Below are 22,742 nucleotides of genomic sequence, written 5' to 3'. Positions count from 1 at the left end.
ATTGCATGATGATTTTTTATAGAAATTAGATGTCAGTAATGACGATTCTTGCCTATAAGAAGTGCTGATCCGACTGAAGTTCGAGGAAGTCGGAGCGAGACAGGTGATCGCACTACAGCTGATTCCCATTTGTTTCCCTGTTTGATATACTTGCCATTAAACAGACTTCCCTTTGCCGAAGTATTGAGTCCTCGTTATTGAGTCGTGTTGGAGTAAGTGAATCCTGCACCCCCATCCTCACATGGTGCAGCTATCTTGTCTTACAAGTTCTAGAGGGTGAGTGCTGACCAATGGGCCTGTCAGCGAATTCTTCTCCTCGTGTACAGCGCTCCTGAACCTTTCATCATATTCTAACCAAGCCCCAAAAGCACAGCCACGGTACATGGACAACACCAAGTGATGCAAGGACCATAACTTCTGGTGTAACGCAGAGGATTTTTATGGCAGTATTGCAGAAACTATAGCAAAACTAGTGGCCCAATTGATTGCAGGCTTTTCAACAAAGAATTTCCTATCTTTCCCTTCTCCCTTTGAGTCCTTGCACTCTTCCACTCTCTTGTAATCCAAAAATGAGAAGACATCAAGGTATTTATCCTTCAATATGTTTTCCTTTGTGTTCAGTGACATTGCCATGTAAGCATACCTGGTGTTATCGCATGCCCTGAGGTTGGGCCATACAAGCTGCCCGCTCCTGAAAGTATCCCTCGTGGCGGTGTCAGTGCAGCATTTTCGCCCCTGTACTATATGTATTGCTCGCCCCTCCCAGTGTGCTCAAGCCCGTGCCAGACGTTGCCCCTGTTGCCGCTGTCAGCGGGTTCCCCTGTCTCTTGAACCCCCAGTTGTCTAGCCTTTTCCCATCCTGTTGTGGCAGCACTTGCCCCCCACTGTTACCCCCACCTCCTGGGTGGGTAGTGCTGTTGAGCCCCCTTGCCCATAAGTGGCAGATGCCGGCGGCCAGGGTGCCCCGGATGGTGCTGGCCATGGCTGCTGTTGTGGTGCCCTGCAATCCCCCGCAATTACCTCCTGCTTACCAGCCAGTTCCACCCCCCCAAATTTCCCAGCCCGGGGCCCCAGCATACCCAGAACCCTTCCAGTTTACCCATTCCCCATGGGTTGTTCTGGGCGTTGTTCATTGTCCAGGGGTTATTTCCCTGTCCCCAATAATGCCCAACACTGAAGGGCATCCTCGTCCCTGTGGGGCCCCATGCTGGCACCCCCCCCTGCCCCAGTGCATTTATCCCCTGCTGACCAGTGCCCACTGCCGCCTACCCCCCCCACAGGCTCACTGGGGACGGGCCCAGCGGCTGCTGTGGGGCACACTACCACTACACCCTCCACTGGTGAAAGAGCTGTAGGAGCCCCTCTTTTTGTTGCTTTCTTTACTTTTCTTTGCTAGGGGGAATGCCGCCCTAGGGGCCACATTGGACCTCCTCGGCTTCTCCTCCCCTCTTCCTTCCTCCCTTATAGGCTCTCCACTGCCCCCTGCTGGTGCAGGATTTCCTCCGAGGGAAGCCATGATGGCGTCCAGATCATTGCCCTGCATCATGGTAATAATCAGGGCGGCTAATTTACCCGGATGCGTAGCCTTTGACCGCAACACCTGTTGGTGTAGCACTTAAGGGTGGAAAATTGTGCTCCCTATTATTATTTTTTATTTTGACAAAATTGCCACTTCACTCCATCCAAGCTTGGAAATATCCAGTAATGCCTTTAAAGGCAGGCACCTTAGTATGCACGTGTCCACATAGACAAAATAAAGTACACACCCCACTAGGGAATGAGACCCGTAGAGTAATTGCAAGGAAACCAACATTTATATAAGTAAAATAAATGCAAGCAAAGAACTCTGCTGCCCGAAAGCGCTCTGCTAACTGATACATGGGCAGCACATTAAAAAGGCACCAAGCGTCATAGATGATGTCATGCATACAGTACAGTCCAACAACCATGATTGGCTAGAAACATATACTACCCCCAGCTCCATAAGGGATGCCAGATTTGCATCCATTGGTTGTTCTCTCACCATTAGTCACACACACGTGGTCAGCTGGGCTCATCCTTGCAGGGTGAAGGTCGGGCGAAGTTCACAGAGATGATGTAGAGCTGTCTGAGTAAGCTAAATAACAGGCCTTGGCATGCGAGAAATAATGACTGGCATAAACTATCACATCAAAAAGGGGCTGTTGGTGTGAAATAGGTACATTCTAACCCGTGTTTTTATGTGAGCATTTGTTAACAGCCGTTCTTTCAGGTGCCTTATCAGAAGCAGCGATCTCTGATTTGTGGTGTCTGGAGCCTCACATTTTCAAACATATTGGAAGTAGATGTTAGTGTTACCAGATTATATGACCACTCTGGATTAGGTATATGGTGTGCGATTTGAAGGTGGTCGAGGGGAAGGGTCTGGTGGCCAGATGCATTTAAAGGGAATAGGGGGCATGGGTTCAGTGGACCGTGGCTTGGCAGGGAGGAGTGTAGAGGGCATGATTCGGTCAGCAGAGATGGATGGGGCTCTGAGGCTGGAGCAGGTCTTGGTCTCATGTTCTAGGATAAGCACATTTTGTCAGTGCTCGATACTTGCTAGTGGCAACAATTAATGGCTGCGTTCCTGTGAGAACAGAAGTCGCGCTAAATTGACAGAGGGTGGAGGTGGCGAGGATTGGCTGTGCGCTGCCCTGGGAGAGGGAGAGTGGACATTTCGGAGGAGGGGCATAGGGCCTATAAAAAGATGGCATTTGGAAAGACACAAAATGGAGTACAGACTACAAGCCTTAACACAACGTTTATGAACTTCTATCCAAAATGGGTGATGCAAATATGTTCCGCAAGGGTGGAGATGTCTTCCCCCTAAACTCACATAACATTTACCTGGTGCGGAAATAGTGCAGGGGGCGGGATACACTACCTCTCCCCCAACACCTTCCTTAATAACAGTAGGCCGCCAGCCCCTCCCATGCCCCCTGTGCTGCCACCCGGCCCGCCCAATCCGGCACGGCTGCCAGCCACTCCCGTGCCCCGAGGCTGCCACCCGGCTTGCCCAACCCGGCATGGCCGCCAGTCCGTCCCAATCCCCCAGGCCGCCACCCGGCCCGCCCAACCCTGCATGGCCACCAGCCCCTCCCATGCCCCCAGGCCACCATCCAGCCCGCCCAACCCGGCACCGTCATAAGAGCGGGTCGTTTGCCTTTTCAGAGTTTAGCTTGCTGTTCTGTTCAGCAAGTGTGAGTCAGTGTTGCACGTGTGCAGGTGGCTGCAGGGATGGGGCGCTGGCAAAAGCGGGTGATAGGGTGGGGGAGTTCAGCGAGGGCAAGATGTGTGTCATGCTTGGTGTCTGGAGGCAGGTGGAGGGAGATCTGTAAATTTGTTTCGAAAAGGTTTTTGAAATGTCCCCTTTCATTGAGAAAAAAAACGTACATTCCAATTTATGGGGGTTCTCCCGCATTCTTCACCCTGGGTATCCTTTTCCCTTATAATTGACCCATTCCCCCAGACCCTAAGCATTTTTAAGGGTACTTTCCACACTGGATTGTGAATTCCATTCTTTTTTGGGCGGTTTTGCTCCTATTCATAAACCATTTCTAACCCTGGTGGCGGGGGCTCTTCTAGACTTTGGTAGGGGTCGGTTGGATAGATTTGCACGTCTTGCACAATGCAGCAAAGGTTGTGGGTACAGGTCAACCGCCAAGTTTCGCTGCACCTTAGTGGGAGAGGTGCACCGCTGTGCAGTGTGAGAGAGACCTTTCATGGAGACATGCGTCGCACTGGAGCATTACTTGATTAGAATCGTTGGGCATGCCATGATCAGGTATGTGGCATAGATCCCCGCAGAACTGGACACAACCCAGGCAGGGATCTGCAACCCATCTCCCAGCAGCCCTAGCCAGCATAGGCAAATGTGAGGGATCATGGGAGCTGTAGTCTATAGAATCACAGGAGGCACAGCTGGCAGATTGTGCAGAAGGAAGCAGTGCATTTACCGATATAGCTGCCTAGTTGGTAGATCTCACAGAAGCAGGCCCATTTAAAGGCGCAGATGCACCTTGTTGCATTTGCAAACGTCAGAGACAAATGAGTAATTGCAAGCGAGTTTCTGCAGCAGTCGCATTTACCGACCGAGCTGACTCAACGGTTAATGGGTTGGGTCAAGAGAGCGAACAGCCCTCATTTAACTGTGCACTGTATGAAACGGTGCTACCCCCATCTCTAGGCATGCATGGTTGATCCTGGGCATTTTGAACTGCCTGCGCCCAAATAGGTCGCCGGTAATAAGCTGATTTGGTGCCCCAGGGAATGTAGTGACTTCACTGCAGTTCAAAGTTCGAGGTTAGATACATCGAAATAAAACATGCAGAGAGTGAGTTCACTTCACTGTTGGGGGCTGCTCCGGATCACCGGGCAGCCCCATACGCGGGTCGGGTTGCACCCGACAGACATCCTCTGGTGCAGCAATCACGCCGCTAGATTAGGGGTGGGGGTTCATCCCACCTGCTCCGGGGACACCGGAGCTCCACACATGGCCGGCTGGCAACCGGCCTACCACGGCCCCGGCTCTAGGGGCACCAAGGCCGGGGTCGCCACCCTGGCCCGCCTCACAGGGCCAGGGGCACACACAAAGACGGCATTGCCCGGCAGGGGCACCGTCCTGGAGCTGAGCCCCGTCCTTGGGCCCAGCACACGTGGTGAGGCGCCAGCATGGCGCTCACACAACACACACACCACGGAGCCAAGATGGTCTGACTGACGAGCCCGGAAACGGCTCGTTCTTTTTCTTAGCTTGGTCACGTGGTTCCCCACGTGACCAAGACAAACACACTGGACGATACCATGTCCCCTTACAGGGGTGACATGCAACACTCCTCCTTTTTCATAACAACAAAAACAAACACCCCAAAGTCCCAACATAACCACCCCTACTACTACTTGAGCCACTCTACTACTTTGCATACCCTTTATTAACCTGGGTGAGTGGCTCTCATGTCACTAAAGGGCACCACTGAGAGATACTGGCACAACATAAAGTACTCCACGTCTACAGGTGTGCTCTACATTGCCCACCAACTGGGCCATTTTAAGCAAGTCCGTGTCTGCAGGCTCACAGTCTTCCGGGGAATGTCACTTATGATGTCCATCTTCCGCACTTGTGGAGTCGCCGGAAACCAGCTTGCATCCTCCCCAGAGTTTGTTTAGGACAGTCACACAAAACCGGCAAAGCCGCACCTGGGGGGACCCAGGGGCCACATCGGCCAATGTCCGCCTGTATGGGGGCAAATCACGGCAGGGCACCGGGGATGGAAATCAGAGCAAGCTCTTCTTTGTGGGCCCAGTTGGTGTTGGGGCTGCCACATTTGTCCATTTTCAGGGCCTTTGCGGGCCACGTTTCCTCCGATTTTTCCATACTGCGGGCCGGGTGCCATGGGCCCGCCCTGTCTGTCCGTGTCTCAGGTGTTTGGAGGGAAGAGGGGCAGCAGCAGCAGCTCAGGCGGCCGATACCTATTGCCTACTTTCATTTCTTTCCCCCGTGTCTCTTGTGCCACGCCCCTTCCCTTTGTTGTCACTCGGGGGGCCCGTCGCAGGGCTCTGCTTCCCTCCGCTTTTGCCTTGCGGGCCCCAGCTGGACTTGGACCCGCCTCATTTTCTTCTCATGGGTCCAGTTGGATATGAGCCCGCCACCCACTTTATTATTATTATTTTTTTACTTTTCACCGCTGCGGGCCCGGGTTGTTTAGGCCACGCCCCCTCCTTCGTTCATGGGAGTCTGCCGCAGGCCTCTGTTGCATTCCCTCATTTTTTCTTTTAATAGCTCCCACCGTAGCACTTCTCATCTCCCCACGGGGCGGGGAACAATGCCGCACGGCTGTTGCCGCTTCCACTACGGCTCGGCCACTGTTGCTGGCCTAAATGCAGGGGAGGGGCAGGCAGCTCACCTCTTTGTTGCTGTTGGGGGAGGGGCCGCCGGGCCACTCCTCTGCCCGCTCCTCGGAGCGAGCCTCCAATTTCCTTGCGGGCCCAGTTGGTGTTGGGCCCTCTTCATATCTTTACTTGCGGAAACCCATCGCTTCTTGGAGGGGGGACGCACCTCTCTCCCTCGCGGGTGACGACCCGCATTCTTCCCTAATGCGGCGGGGGGGGCGCACATACGTACTACACCCGCCTCGGATCGGGGGCAGCTGCTCACGCAGCCGACGCCGCAGATCCTCGCTCACACGGGGAAGGGCAGCCGCTCCTCCTCCTATGGCCACCTTGTCCCTCCTTGCGGCGCAGCCGCCGACTCGCTCCGTCTCCCGCGGGGGACGGGGCGGGCAGCTTGCCATCCTCGCTTCCTTTTGCGGGCCCAGTTGGAGTTGGGCCCGCCACGACATTTCTTCTACGCGGGCCCAGATGTAGATGGGCCCGCCACACCTCTCCTCCATTTGGGCTCGCGGGCCCGTTCCTCGTTAGCACCGCCGCGGGCACCAGACGACCAGTGCAGGAGCACCCCTGCAGGTCCTGGGGCCACCCGCAATGCTGCCGCTCCCCATGTTTTCCTTCCCCGCGGCCGCCGACTGCGGCCGTGTGCGCGGGTCTTTTCAACGCCCGCCGCGAGACCCAGCAGGCGGGCGCGACTTCCTCGTCGCCAATGTTGGGGGCTGCTCCGGATCACCGGGCAGCCCCATACTCGGGTCGGGTTGCACCCGACAGACATCCTCTGGTGCAGCGATCACGCCGCTAGATTAGGGGTGGGGGTTCATCCCACCCGCTCCGGGGACACCGGAGCTCCACACATGGCCAGCTGGCAACTGGCCTACCACGGCCCCGGCTCTGGGGACACCCAGGCCGGGGTCGCCACCCTGGCCTGCCTCACAGGGCCAGGGGCACACACAAAGATGGCGTTGCCCGGCAGGGGCCCAGCACACGTGGTGAGGCGCCAGCATGTCGCTCACACAACACACACACCACGGAGCCAAGATGGTCTGATTGACGAGCCCGGAAACGGCTCATTCTTTTTATAAGCTTGGTCACGTGGTTCCCCACGTGACCAAGACAAACACACTGGACGATACCATGTTCCCTTACAGGGGTGACAGGCAACATTCACTACGTCTCGAGATCAACCCTTTGCAGGTCAGATACTTCGAACTATATAATCTGCAGTGAGTGCACGAACTTCCACGCATAGCCGAGCCTTTATTTCGGTATTTATTTACAGATGATTTAACACATTTATTGATTTATTTTTACATGTGTAGAGCGCAAAAAAAACAACAGGCATTACATCCACGTACACTCTTCCTCGTCCCAGTACTTACCTCATGAGGCCCCTGCCTCCGACACAGGACCTTCTTTTATTTCTTTGAATCCTATAACTCCTCCCCCATAACCACGTCACTCAGTTTTAATTTTTCCTGCCTCTGGCAGGTTGGACTTTTTCCACAGCACTGGTCGTCAGGCAACAACAATTGCTGGCCCCCTGGTGGGGCTGTGTGGTGGGGCCTTTGGCTCCTTCAGGTGCGATAGTGTTCCCGGGCTCCCTATTGGCCTCAGACGCGGTTGAGCAGGGTTGCCTTGCCCGGTTTTCTGCAGGGTAGTGGCCGGTGTGGGGCATCACAGCCGGGTCCTTGGATCTCCAGGATGGTGGGTCCTGGGTGAGGTAAAGAATTGGGGGCATGCTGAACCGGAGACATGGTCTCGGTCCTGATTCCATACTTGCCAACATTCTCTGGCCAAAAAGATGTCAGATTGTTCAAGTTTCAGAAATCATACTTAGATTAACAATTACATCACAGGAAATTACAAAACAAACATTGTTGGCACCTCTGGAGCATTCTAAAAACAGCCCAACATGTAAAGATGCTCAAATGGTTAAAATGTATAATTTGTGAATGGTAAATTAACACCAAATTCAATTTGCCTCTGCTCTGTAGAAGCTGCCCAGGCAGTGCATATGTATTCCTGCAGTGCAGGTTGAACACAGAACAACATGGAGACGGTTACCCTCCGCAGTCTGATAAGCAGATACTGTGTGATGGTGGTATGCTCTGCCACTTGCCTCCACTGGTGTTTCACCTAAGGTCTGTCCCGGAAAGAGTGCAGGGCAGAGTCATTTAGCTGTCAGGTCACTGGATTGATCTGAGCCCATCACTCAAATGTATCACTTACTCACCCACCACACAGACAGATTAATTGCCTTAGAGTCACATAAATTACCTGCCACTCTAAAAAGCAGTAGGATCTGTCACCCAAATCTGTAGGCGGTAGGACTGCTTAAAAAGCAGTAGCCTACTGCCTAAATCAGTAGGGTTGGCAAGTATGTGATTCTCCTGCTGGTGTGGCCGAGCGTTCCCAGGCAGCTGAGCGCAGCTTACCGGCTCCTTTTGATCAATTTCTCCCGACGTTGATTCAGAGGCGGGTGGGCTCCGCCTCTGGCATACGGAGAAGTGTTACCATGGGGATTGATTGTTTGGATTTCCCTATTGGTTAATGTTTTTCTGGCCTCTTTTTAAATGTAGGAGCAGCAAGTTAGCATATTGTTGTCTGTGAATACTTGGATCGTAGTACAGAGGACTGTAGTGGTCAAAGAGGCATCCTTTGGTCACTGTTTTCGTAAAACTCGCCATGGGTGTACATTCTGCAAAGCGCAGGCATCTTGTCCTGTCTTCTTCTTCATCTCCCTCTTCACCTGAGTTGTACAGGAGAAGAAAGTAGAAGGCAAAACGTTTTTCCCTTACCAGAAAGGCGTTAAAGAATCTGCTTAAGCATCATGGAAGGAGTTGCGGCCAAGCCCATGGACAAAAGCACCAGCGTCTGCCTTCCTCTTCATCCTCTTCTTCTGGCACTGAGTCCTCGGCCTCTTCCTGTTCCTCATCGGCTGATGCAGAAGGGAAATATCTGGACAGTGGAGGAGGTGCTTGCTCAAGTTGGGGACTGCATGGGGTTTTCAGAGTCCCTGGTACTGGTGGAGGGGGCTGACCCTTCTATTTGCCAGTATAAGCATACCCCTAGGAAGGGGTTACCATTGGTGTCTGATATCTGGGATAAAATCCTTCGGGAATGGCGTGACCCAGAGAAGATTGCAATGCCCTGCTTTATGACCAAACTTTATCCATTAAAAGGGGGTAAAACCTTGCTGTCTGACCGAGTTGATGTTGACGATATCCTCGCCAGCCTGGTGGGTCGCTCCTCCATGTCGGCCGAGGAGGCGGCAGTCCGGGACCTAGTGGACCGCAGGGTGAATTCCAGCCTTCAGAAGGTTCGTGCAGGGGCACATATGATCCTTAGGGTGACTATCTACTGCTCCTACACGGCTGAAACTGTGCTAAATGGGTTCAGAAAATTGAATAAGGTTGTCGACAGGGATTCTGATTGTGCCCCTTTGCTATCAGAAATGCAGAGACAGGTTGAACTTTTGTTCGATCTGGCTTTTGATGGGGTGTGTGGCTCGGCCATGGCCATGAGGGTTGGTGTGTCTGCCTGAGGCATGTGCATCTGCAGGATTGGAAAACAGAAGGTTCTCAAAAGGCGGCGGCCTTGAAAATTCATTTTCATTGGTCCAAACCTTTTGGGGATTCACTTGAGGATAAAGTGCATAAAGTGTGTAGGGCTGACAAATTTTCGACGCAATCCTGCTTCAACGACCAAGAAATCTTCCTCTGGTGCTGGTGCAGTGACTGACAGGTATTTCCCTGGCTCCTCGTCTCATTCTTTTCAGAGAGCAAGGGGCGGTCGGGGTCCTCCACGCTCCACGCATTCTGGTCCGGTACCAAAGTCCTTGCGGTTTGGACATGCCAGTAGGCGGGCGGCTCTGGCAGTTTTTTCCAGTATGGGAACGGTGGTGCTCATATTCCTGGGTTCTGGACACAGTTCGGAGGGGTTATGAAGTATTTTTCCTGTCTCCACCTGTCCAGGTTTGCATGGTTCGGACTGTGGTTCCAAGGTCACGGACCAGGAGGTTGGCAATGGAATCCGCTCTCTCCGAATTGTTGTTGAAGGCAGCCATCATGCCCGTTCCTCTCCCTCTTCAGGGTCAGGGTTTCTACTCACAGGTGTTCCTGGTCCCCAAACCTTCAGGGAAGTATCGCCTAATTCTGGACCTGAACTGCTTCATCCGGAATGAACACTTCAAAATGGAGACTTTGCAGAACATTCTTCCTATGTTTTACAGGGGGGATTGGATGGCATCTCTGGATCTTCAGGATGCTTATTACCACTGGCTCTCCACCCTTGGCATATGAAGTTCTTCCATTTTGCATTGGGATCCCGACATATTCAGTTCAGAGTGCTCCCGTTCAGGTTGCGATCAGCCCCCAGAGTGTTCACCAAGCTGGTGGCTCCACTGGTGGCGCACTTGCACCTGCGGGGCATTCATATTTTCCCCTTCCTTGACCATTGGTTGATCAAGGCGTCCTGCCGGCAGACTGTCATGACTTGTCTCCGATTGGTCTGCCAGGCATTGCAGGACTGGGCATTCCTGGTGAACTGGCAGAAGTCTCAGCTGGAGCCTTCTCAGGATCTAGTTTTCATTGGGGCACAGATTTGCACCAGGATGGGGAGGGTGTTCTTGTCCCAGGAGAGGGTCCATCGCTTGCTGGCTGTTCTGGGCAGGGTTCTCGTGAGGCAGTATATCTGGGCTCACCTATTGCTCAAGTTGATGGGGCACATGGCATCTTGCATGTTTCTGGGTCCCTGGGCCTGTCTTCATTTACGTCCTCTGGTGTCTTATCTTCTCCCCCACTGCCTCCCAACGTCTCAAGTTTACGTGGCTTTGATTCCGGTGTCGCCAGCACTGCGGGACTCCCCCTGGGGTGGTTGGGGGTTCCGAATCGCAGGGCTGGGGTGTCCCTCATCTTTTCTCCTGTGACCACTCTTACCACTGATGCCAGCGGAATGGGTTTGGGGGCAACATTGGGTGTCCTCTCAGCTCAAGGGTTGTTGTATCCGGAGGAGAGCCTTCAATCATCCAATTGGCAAGAGTTGTGTGCCATTCTACAGGCTCTGGTGTACTTCAAGGTGTTTCTGGAAGGCCGGGCGGTTTTGGGCCGGACAGACAATACAACGGCCTTGGCCTATGTCAACCGCCAAGGGGGTTCCGGCCACTCCTTGAATGCTCTGGCGGCTCAGCTAGGTTCTTGGGGGGAATTCCATCTGGTGCCCCTGGTGGCCTCACATGTCAGGGGGGTGGACAATGTTCAAGCAGATGTTCTCAACCGCTGGTTTCCCTCCTCTGCAGAACTGGTTCTGTCGGACCAGGTCTTTGTGGAGATCTGTGTCAGATTCGGGACCCCTTTTCTAGATCTGTTTGCGCCTCCAGCCTCGGAAAAGGTTCCCCTCTTCTGCTCTTGGTTTCAGGCCGAGGGGGATTGGGGGATGGACGGCCTCTTGGTGCAGTGGTCTCTGGGTCTCCTTTATGCTTTTCCACCTCTTCCCCTTCTGCCCCGGGTGGTTCAGCACATCACAGTGTCCATGGTGACTGTGTTGTTGATAGCTCCATTCTGGCCCCGCCAGAGTTGGTTTTCCTCTCTGTTGTAGCTTCAGTCCCGGAAACCTTGGCTGGTTCCGAAGTGCTGTGTCCCCTTCAGGGGGGTCTGAGGTTGGGAGTCCGACGGATTCAATGGGCAGTGTGGCTATTGCACGGTCTGGGTTGATGTCTCAGGGGTTTTCAGATCCTGTCATGGAGTATATCGTATGGCCATAAACCCTCTACTCTGAAGGCGTATGGCAGGCATTGGGGCCATTTCTAGGACTGGTGTGGGCGTTCTGGGATCCCTCCCCTGTATTCTGGTCTCCCTGCTATCCTGCAATTCCTCCAGGAGGGTTTTGACAAAGACTTTGCGGTCTCCATGCTTCGTTATCAATGGGCTTCCATTAAATTCCTCTTGGGGGACTCTGATAGCCGCCTGGATGGGAGGTGTTGGTTGGGAACTTGTTCCAGGGTTTTTCTTCTTCCCGTCGCTGTGCTTATAAAGGGCTTCCCCCTTGGGACCTCCCTCTTGTCTTACGATTCCTTCAGGGGCCTCCCTTTGAGCCCATTTCTGAGGCTGACATCAAACATCTTTCGCTGAAGACTGCTTTTCTTATTGCTATCACTTCTGCCCATAGGCTGGGGGAGATTGGGGCTCTACTGTGTCACCCCCCTTTCCCGTGTGTGCTGCCGGACTCAGTGGTGTTGAGATGTGATCCGAAGTTCCTTCCCAAAATTGTGTCTCGGTTTCACACCTCTCAGGATTTGGTTCTCCCTGCCTTTTTTCAGGATCTGCAAATGCCAGAGAATGTGGCTTGGCATGCCACTGATGTGCGGTGGGCGGTGTTGGAGTATTTGGCGCAGACTGCCCTCTTACGCAGGTCTGATAATCTACTGGTTACTTTTGGCCCTACTGGTGCAAGTCGCAAGGCCTCAGTGGTCTCCATTAGCCGTTGGATCAGGGTTGTTGTCTCCATGGCCTATGTGGCTTCTGGCCTGCTGTGCCTGCGCACGTTCAGGGGCGGTCCACCAGGGGTTTGGCGGCTTCCTGTGCCGATGCAAGGGGAGTTTCCCTGCAGGAGATTTGTAAGGCTGCCACCTGGGCTGTTCAAAGCACTTTCATCAACTACTATCGGTTTATTGTCTCCCACTCGGAGGAGGGTTCCTTCAGGGTTGGGGATGTGATTTTGGAGTTATTAAAGGTGTGTGTTTTCTGCACTGGTTTTGTTTCTGTGTCTCATTCGGACCCTTTCCCCGTTGCTGCTATGGTATGCCTCATGAGGTAAGTACTGGGATGAGGAAGAGTGGACGTGGAGGTAAAGCTCTGATCACTTACTGATAATCTTCATTACTCCTAGTCCTACACTTCCTCGTTACAGTACTGACGACCCTCCTCACCGTCCCTGCGGGGAAGGGCCCATGCTCCGGCTTGGTAATATGAAACTGAATGACGTGGTTATGGGGGAGGAATTATAGGGATTCAAAGAAATAACCGAAGGTCTTGTGTCAGAGGCAGGGGCCTCATGAGTGAAGTACTGTGACAAGGAAGAGTTGGACTAGGATTCATGAAGATTACAGGTAAGTAATCATACCATCAAGGTGCTGGCTAACAACATCTGGCTAACAAAACGCTGCAAATGCAGCGAGGTCATTGGTGCAGAAGTGATTTTTGGAAGAAGATGTTGGTTCATAGACATCGACTCTGATTTCCTGGCCCCACGGTTGGTGTCTAATGTTAATATCTGCACCTCTCCACCCCGTAGATGTGGAAACCCCCTTTCCATTGGGTTCAATGGTAAAATGACAGCAACTGTTGAAGCCTGTGCAGAGAGGGGTGCCATGGTTTTGCAAGAGGTGGGACTCAGGGAGGAAATTGTCAATGAACTTCCCTTTCAGGTCTCAGCTGCTACAGGGCCAAAAAGAAGAGCAGCAGAACTGAGGGCGCAGTCAAGACTGAGCGTCACAATCCAGGGGTAAGTTTAAAGAATACAAAAGTGTGCATGTGTACATGGCGGGGGGAGGAAGTGTCTAGTATGTGTGTGTTTATTTATACATGCAGGTGTGCACTTGGGAAGTGGAGATGAGGGAGGAGCGTTGAAGTGGCTGCTGTGTGTGTGTGTGTGTGTGTCTACTGTTGCATAGTGTGCACAGGCAAATACTTGCATTTTGGGGCAAAGGCATCACATATGTGTTCTGACAGGTGCAAATACTGGCATTGCTAGGGATATGTCATGAAGGCTGTGCTTTTATGGTGACAACTACTGACATTGTTGGCGCAAAGCCATCACAGGTGTATTTTCAAAGGGGCCATTTCTGGCAAAGCCATCAGAAAATTATTCTTACAGGGGCAATGCTGGCATGTTGGGGACAGCCATCACAGGAGTGCTCTTACAGGGGAATATTCTGGTATGTTGGGGGCAAAGCCATCAGAGTGTGTTTTACAGGGGCAATGCTGGCATGTTGGGGACAGCCATCACAGGAGTGCTCTTACAGGGGAACATTCTGGTATGTTGGGGCAAAGCCATCATGAGTGTGTTCTTATAGGGGCAACACTGGCATTGTTTTTTTTTGTTTTGTGTATATACTGTATCTCTGAAAAACGCTCCTGCAAAAGGCCGGACACTAGTTGTTTTTTTGCATATTTACTGCATGTTCGTCCTGTCTAGAGTCACCTGTTTGCATTTGCCCCCATAGTTTAATTCCGACGTATCCTTCGTTGCTCCCATGAATGAGTCAAAATAATAAATAACAAGTTACCAATAATCACTCAGACTTACTCTTCAAATATATGACTAAACTAGTGTATGAGTTACTATCAACTTTTTTGCAAATAAATATGGTTTTGCAAGGTTCCATAAAACTAAAGCAGACGGACTGACGACAATCTGAAAAAAAACAACGGAAATGTTCAGCGCCTTATAATGGCAGTGGCACTTCATGATTTTTTCTATGCAAAATACACCTTAATTATTTCGTGTTGTCCTCTTTTTCGGACAGATTTTATTTTGCAAAAAATGCCTATTTGGAAAAGGCATATATTACAGAAAACAAGCTTTATTTACAGACATTTAGCAAGAATCTACTGTTCTGGCATGCTTCGTTCACAGTCTCTTTAGTTTGGCTTTCTTCCAGCCGATGGCGCTGTCGCCAAAGGTGCACCCAAGTTATTGTACGCCTGATCTGTGAGGCGAGGGGGTGGGCGGGAGTTCATCATGGCGTCCACCTGGCGAACCCTCCTCCAGTGCCACCAGGTGAAGGGGGACCAGGTGTAACAGCTCTCAGTCTCTTCTGCTACTGGATAAACCTCGGCCGCTTCTGACAGGCCCTCATAAACCCAAAATATCGAAGGCGTCCTTCATGTATTCCACCTCGTAGAGCGGCTGCGGGAGAAAAGGCGGGAGAGCATCACACATGACAGTCAGTGATAGGAGAGGGGGCAATACCAGAAGAGGATAAAGCAGAGAGAGGACAGGATGTCATTGGAAAGAAAGCAAGAGGTTAGATGAGAAGAGAGCAGAAGAAACACCGTGTAAATCTGAGGCAATGCTACTCCACTCCTCCCAAAATGCACTGCATCTCATTCCTCACGTCTTTTTTGTCCCAGAATTCCTTTTACCCAACTCAGTAATGTTTCTCTCACACTATGACAGCCCCCATAATGCACTAGCCACAGATGGGAGGATTCTGGAGTACATTTCCCCTTAATCCCTGACAAAGACAACTCCAATCCTTCCAGCCTGGACCACCCACAATCCTTTGCAGAAGGAGATACACTGGACCACCAATGAAACAGCGCATCACCCTGAACTGCCAATGAAAAATGCCAGGCACTGCCATCATATGCCTTGTACTGTCTGTATGCCTAGGTACTGCCATCACATGCCTTGTACCGTCAGTATGCCTAGGCACTGCCATCACATGCCTTGTACTGTCTATATGCCTAGGCACTGCCATCACATGCTTTGTACTGTCTGTATGCCTAGATACTGCCATCACATGCCATGTACTGTCTATATGCCTAGGTACTGCCGTCATATGCCATGTACTGCCATCAAATCCCATGTACTGTCTGTATGCCCTGAAAAATGGGATGTTGCCCTATAGACTAGGCTGACTGCCTTGTAAACAATGTATCTGTTAAAATTGATCTAAAAGTTTGATATGATGTTTTTCAAAATTGTGTAAAAACTGCTTTAAGTTCTAACTAATTGAAGTATATATGTATTTTCTTTTGTAGACTTTAATTTGTTGAAAAATGCTGCCCCTGATGAAGAGTTTTGTATACTCGAAACGCGTTGGGCTCACCAAAAGACAAATAAAAAGCAAAAATTGTTTTTTATAAAACAAAAAGTTTCAACTGAATCATTTATGGACATTTTCTACAGAATTGATTGAAAGTTATCAATATTGCATTTCAAAAAAATTTACAAAAAATGTTCAAAAGGCCTATCTTGGCCATCTAGAAAGTGTGCAGGGGACGTGGCTATCCATATTGGATTTCTTCTTTGTTTTTTGTATGCCTAGGTACTGCCATCAAATCCCATGTACTGTCTGTGTGCCTAGGTACGGACATATTATGCAATGGTACTAAAACGCACGCCCAGTCATCTATTAAGAGAGGCCACACCAGGGACGAGTACACAGAATGCAGCCTTCACCAGACAGGTCTGATACTGCTAGACTGCATGTCCCAGAATTCCTTTTACTCTACTCAGTAATGCTTCCCTCACACTATGGCAGACCCCTTAATGCACTAGCCACAGAGGGAAGGAGTCTGGAGTACATTGCCCCTTAATCCCTGACAGAGACAACTCCAATCCTCCCAGCCTGGACTACCCACAATCCTTTGCAGAAGGAGATACACTGGACCACCAATGAAACAGCGCATCACCCTGAACTGCCAATGAAAAATGCCGGGCACTGCCATCATATGCCTTGTACTGTCTGTATGCCTAGGTACTGCCATCACATGCCTTGTACTGTCTGTATGCCTAGGTACTGCCATCACATGCCTTGTACTGTCTTTATGCGTAGTTACTGACATCATATGCAGCCTTCATCAGCCAGTTCTGATACTACTAGACTGCATGTCCCAGAATGCATTCTGCCACTGCGGAAATATAACACACAGGGCAATTATTCATAGATGAGTAAAGGTAAGATGTGTGGGAGATTAGAGGTGCAGAGATAAGGAAGAGGGGATGAGGAATGGTCACGGGGAGGAGATGGGTGAGGACAAGAGCACGGTTGCCATGGCATTATCTATTTTAGCTGTTAGTTTGCAGAGGAGAAACCCCACATCCAAACACGCGTTCTCTATGTTTCTATCCTCCATCTTTCCCTCTTTTTCGCGCTCGCTTTATTTGTAAATTGGGGAATGTTAATTGGCATTTATACTGTATCTTTAACCACCATCTTTAATTAGCGGAGACTGCTAAAACTATATCATCTCACTCAGAAGCCTTCAGCGTCTCACCCCAGGGGAGCTGGGGATCTCCCCAATGATAAATTGTGCGTCTCACAGGGGGGGCTTGTGCGTCTCACAGGGGGGTCTTGTGCATCTCACAGAGGAAACTTGTGCGTCTCACAGAGGGGGCGTGTGCGTCTCACAGGGGGGCTTGTGCGTCTCACACAGGGGCTTGTGCGTCTCACAGGGGGATCTTGTGCATCTCACAGAGGAAACTTGTGCGTCTCACAGAGGGTACTTGTGCTTCTCCCTGAGGTAGCTTGTGCGTCTCACAGAGGGGGTTTGTGCATCTCACATAGGGGCCTAGTGCGTCTCACAGACGGGGCTTGTGCATGTCACAGAGGGAACTTGTATGTCTCACAGAGGGAACTTGTGCGTCTCACAGAGGGGGCTTGTGCACAGGGCCGGCCTTAGTGGCAGCAGCGCCCTGCAAAAATTGGTGCCACCCCCCTCCCCGCACACTCCTGGTCAACAGAGAAAGGGGCGGAGGGGGGGCAGGTTGCACCACCTGTTTTTTTCTACCTCCCCGCTCCTTCGCCTGGAAGGGAGTTTATCACTGGAATAGAGCGCTCCTGTTAATGCATAAGCACCCTATTCCAATGAAAACCGCCTCGCTGCCGCATCGAATCGGGGAGATAATCATCTGAAAAGGGTGTTATTAAATGCGACCCACCGCTGCGGCGCGTTTAATAACAAAAGGGCGCCTGCCGTGCCTTTTCCCACTATGCCAGCTTGGGGGAGCCCTTGAAAGGCACCCCTGAGCTGGCGTGGAAGGGGGCTAATGGCGCCCTGGGTGACATGGCGCGCCGGGTGGTCACCCGGCCCACCCTGCCCTAAGGGCGGCCCTGCTTGTGCGTCTCAAAGAGGGAGCTTATGCGTCTCACAGAGGATGCTTTGGCATCTCCCTGAGGGAGCTTGTTCATCTCCGTGAGGAAGCTTGTGCATTTCACAGAGGGGGCTTGTGCGTCTCACAGAGGGAGCTTGTGTGTCTCACAGAGGGAGCTTGTGCGTCTCAGAGAGGGAATTTGTGCGTCTCACAGAGGGAGTTTATGCGTCTCACAGAGGTTGCTTGTGCGTCTCCCTGAGGCAGCTTGTGTGTCTCACAGAGGGAGTTTGTGCATCTCACAAAGGGTGCTTGTGCATCTCCCGGAGGCAGCTTGTGTGTGGCACAGAGGGGTCTTGTGCATCTCCCTGAGGGAGCATGTGCTCCTCACTGAGGGAGGCTGTGTGTCTCACTGAAGATTGTTGTGTGATTCACTAAGGGAGATTGTGCTTCTCGCAGAGGGAGATTGTGCGTCTCGCAGAGGGAGCTTGTGTGTCTCACAGAGGGAGCTTGTGTGTCTCACAGAGGGAGCTTGTGCGTCTCACATAGGGGCCATGTGCATCTCACATAGGGGCCATGTGTGTCTCACAGAGGAAACTTGTGCGTCTCACATAGGGGGCTTGAGCACAGGGCCGGCCTTAGCAGCAGCAGCACCCTGGGCAAAATGACGCCACCCTCCTCCCCGCACACCTCTGATCAACAGGGGTAGGGGTGGGGGGAGCAGGATGCGCCACTTTTATTTCTATCTCCCCGCTTCAGCACCTTGCAGGGAGTTAATCACTGGAATAGGGTGCTCCATGTTAATGCATGCCTTGCTCTCGTGTTGGAGCGGGTAGGTAATCATCTGAAAAGGGTGTTATTAAATGCCTCCCACCGCGGCAGCGCATTTAATAACAAAAGGGCGCCTGCCGTGCCTTTTCCCACAATGCCAGCTTGGGGGAGCCTTGATAGACTCTCATGAGCTGGCGCGGCATGGCGCCCCAGCCGTTCACACGGCCGGCCCTGCTTGTGCGTCTCACAGAGGGAACTTGTCTGTCTCACAGAGGGAGCTTGTGCATCTCCCTGAGGAAGCATGTGCATTTCACATAGGGGCCTTGTGCCTCTTACATAGGGAGCTTGTGCGTCTCACAGAGGGAGCTTGTCCATCTCACAGCAGGTGCTTGTGCGTCTGTCTCCCTGATTGAGCTTGTGCATCTCCCTGATGGAGCATGTGCGTCTCACAGAGGGGTCTTGTGCGTCTCACAGAGGGGTCTTGTGTGTCTCACAGAGGGGCCTTTTGCATCTCCCTGAGGGAGCTTGTGTGTCTCAGTGAAAGAGGTTGTGTGTCTCACTGAAGGATGTTGTGTGATCACTGAGGGAGATTGTGCGTCTCTCAGAGGGGGCTTGTGTGTCTCACAAAGGGATCTTGTGCTTCTCCCTGAGGAAGCTTGTGCGTCTCACATAGGGGCCTTGTGCGTCTCACAAAGGGGGCTTGTGTGTCTCACAGTGGGGAACTTGTGCGTCTCACAGAGGGGGCTGTTGCAAAGGGCCGGCCTTAGCGGCAGCAGCGCCCTGGGCAAATTGGTGCCACCCTCCTCCTCGCACAGCCCTGGTCAACAGAGGTAGGGGCGGGGGGAGCAGGAGGCGCCACATTTTTTTTCTATCTCCCCGCTCCAGCGCCTGGCAGGGAGTTAATCACTGGAATAGGGTGCTCCATGTTAATGCATGAGCGCCCTGTTCCAATGAAAACCGCTTCGCTCCCATGTTGGAGCGGGGAGGTAATCATCTGAAAAGGTTATTAAATGTGCCCCACCGCAGCGGCACATTTAATAACAAAAGAGCTCCTGCCGTGCCTTTTCCCACTATGCCAGCTTGGGGGAGCCCTTGATAGACTCCCCTGAGCTGGCGCGGCAAGGGGCTAATAGCGCCCTGGGGGGCATAGCGCCCCAGCCGGTCACACGGCCGGCCCTACTTGTGCGTCTCACAGAGGGAACTTGTGCGTCTCACAGAGGATGCTTGGGCATCTCCCTGAAGGAGTTTGTGCGTCTCCCTGAGGAAGCTTGTGCAACTCCATGATGGAGCTTGTGCGTCTCACAGAGCGAACTTGTGCATTTCACAGAGGGGGCTTCTGCATCTCACATAGGGGCCTTGTGTGTCTCACTGAAGGATGTTGTGTGATTCACTGAGGGAGATTTTGCTTCTCGCAGAGGGACATTGTGCATCTTGCAGAGAGAGCTTGTGTGTCTCACAGAGGGTACTTGTACTTATCCCTGAGTAAGTTCGTGCGTCTCCCTGATGGAGCTTGTGCATCTCCCTGATGGAGCTTGTGCATCTCCCTGATGGAGCTTGTGCGTCTCCCTGATGGAGCTTGTGCATCTCCATGATGGAGCTTGTGCGTCTCACAGAGGGGCTTTGTGTGTCTCACAGAGGGTGCTTGTGCGCCTGTCTCGCTGATGGAGCTTGTGCATCTCACCGAGGGGTCTTGTGTGTCTCACTGAAAGAGGCTGTGTGTCTCACTGAAGGATGTTGTGTGATCACTGAGGGAGATTGTGCATCTCTCAGAGGGAGCTTGTTTGTCTCACAGAGGGAGCTTGCACACCTGTACACTAAAACCATGAACCTTAATGAAAAGAGTATGTGCATCTCACTAACAGATCCTGTGCAACTGATGTGAGTGTATCACACTGAGGGGAGTTTCTGCAAATAACTGATTTGTGTGCATTTTAACATTGAAGAACCTGTGCAATTAACTGATTTGAGTATGTTGTAGCACTGAGGAGCCTAAGCAATTAATTGATTTGAGTGTATACGCACACCGAGATTCGCATGGGCAACTCATTCATTTGAGTATGTACTCACACTAACTGGACTGGTGCAAGTAAGTGATTTTGAGTATGCACTCACACTGAGATTAATGTGTGCTTCTCAGTAAATGAGACTTTATCATCTCACGAATGAGAGCTAATGCATATTTGTATTTGTATTTTTGTATTTTTTATTTTGATTTATTAGTCATTTCTCACCAAGGTGACTGTGATTGTCTCACTAAAAGAGTCTTGGCATGTCACTGGGGGGAGCTTGTGTATTTGTGAGGGGGTGCTTATGACTCTCACTCTACGGCTTGTGCCCCCTGTCCCTCAAAGTATTCCACCATTCACTCTGGCCCTAGTCTATTACCAGGTTCCATGTCCCCCACAGTGCACCTTGGCCCCATGGCGCTGAACTGTCCATCACAGATCTCAATGCCCATCACAGTGCACCTTGTCCGCTATGTGGTCAACTATCCATCACATCCCTATCCATCACAGATCCCTACACCCCTTACAGCACACCATCTCCCCCATGTTGCTCAACTGTCCATCACATATCCCTGCAACCCCCACAGTGCACCATGTCCCCATTGGACCACCTGTTCATCACAGATCCCAGTGTCCCTCACAATGCACCTTTTCCCCAATGTTACTCCCTGTCCATGACAGATCCTTACGTCTCTCACAGTGCACCATGTCACCCATGGTGCTGTAGGAACAACAAGTGGTGCAAATTTTAACCAGGCCAAGAATGTTTGCGGCAACTCAGACTGCTATAGGGGGTATGCCAGTGTCCAAGTGTATGATGGTGTTGCAGACTGCAGCCAGTGTGTGTGGTTTAGCTCTGATGTGAGGCACCGTTGAGAATCATACAAACCAAAGAAAGGTGTGAGCATAGTATAGTTTGAATTGATTGAACTAAAGGAGAATAAGTGTAGTGTAGATTTGGTGTAGCATAGGGACTAACAAATATATCCTTTACTAATTTCTAACTCATCAACAATTAACCCTAGCATACTAAAATGTTTAGTGATGAGAATGATCCAAACTATGGGTGCAAACTGGGGGTATAGATACAGAATGTAGGCACAGACTCTGCGCTGCTGGTTTGGAAAATGAAATGCATGAATTAAAACTGTTTTATGATGAGGACATGAGGCTCAGTGCACAAGGAATTTGCAGATTCTGCCTAAAGCAGCCATTGTTTAGAGCTGGAAGTTCAGAACGTTAGAATGAAAGTGTTACCAATAGCCACTCTGGTTGTGCCTCCTAGTGCTTCCCATCTACTCAGAGCATGCCTGCATGTATATTCCTTTTATATTATTTCTGTGCCCCCTAGCCCTTCCCATCTACCCCTCAGAGTGTGTCTGCATGTATATGCTTTTACATACACTTCTGTGCCCCCTAGTCATTCCCCTCTACCCCTCAGAGCACGTCAGCATGTATATTCCTTTTACATACATTGTATGCCCTAGTCCTTCCCATCTACTCCTCAGCGCGAGCCTGCATGTATATTCCTTTAGTTTAATTTCTGTGCCCCCTAGTCCTTCCCATCTACTCCTCTCAGCATGCCAGCATGTATATTCCTTTTACATTACTTTCTCTGCCCCCTAGTCCTTCCCATCTACCCCTCAGAGCATGCCAGCATGTATATTCCTTTTACATGCATTTCTGTTCCCCCAAGTCCTTCTCACCTACCCCTGTGAGCACTCCAGCATTTATATGTACTTTTGCATTCATTTCTGTTCCCTGTCCTTCCTATTTACCCCTCAGAGTGCGCCAGCATGTATATTTGTTTTACATCAATGTTATGCCACTAGTCCTTCCCTTCTATGACTCAAATCACGTGCCTGCATTTATATTCCTTTTACATTAATTTCTGTGCCCCCTAGCCCTTCCCATCCACTCAGAGCGTGCCTGCATGTATATTCCTTTTATATTAATTTCTGTTCCCCCTAGTCCTTCCCATCTACTCCTCTGAGCGTGCCTGCATGTGCATCCTTTTACATGAATTTCTGTGACCTCTAGTCCTTCCCATCTACTCCACAGGGCGAGTCTGTATGTCTATAGGGTACCCTCTCAGCCATGCTGACACCTACCTTAGTGCTTCTTCCAGACAGACTATCACTGATATCCTCTTCTCTGTCCCCACTCCCATCTGATCTCTACTCACTCTTCTTTTTCCTCTTCACCCATTGATGGCTGCAATAGATGGGAAGTACTCTTGGC

General features: G+C 51.3%; 1 protein-coding gene across 1 annotated transcript in view; it reads right to left on the bottom strand.

The window, feature by feature from the left end:
- Positions 1-14,414: 14,414 nt before the first annotated feature.
- The window catches only part of LOC138579517 (single-stranded DNA cytosine deaminase-like), a 63,712-nt gene continuing 55,384 nt past the window's right edge, over positions 14,415-22,742 (bottom strand). Inside the window, exon 4 of the mRNA XM_069649834.1 lies at positions 14,415-14,814. Within this exon, the coding sequence (XP_069505935.1) occupies positions 14,761-14,814 (54 nt within the window). The 3' untranslated portion in view covers positions 14,415-14,760. The remainder of the gene's footprint in view (positions 14,815-22,742) is intronic.

The sequence above is a fragment of the Ambystoma mexicanum genome, chromosome 3p (assembly GCF_040938575.1).
Source record: "Ambystoma mexicanum isolate Mex_15411 chromosome 3p, UKY_AmexF1_1, whole genome shotgun sequence".
Lineage (NCBI taxonomy): Eukaryota > Metazoa > Chordata > Amphibia > Caudata > Ambystomatidae > Ambystoma > Ambystoma mexicanum.
The sequence above is the reverse complement of the archived record's forward strand: the minus strand, read 5'-3'. Positions and strand labels throughout refer to the sequence as shown.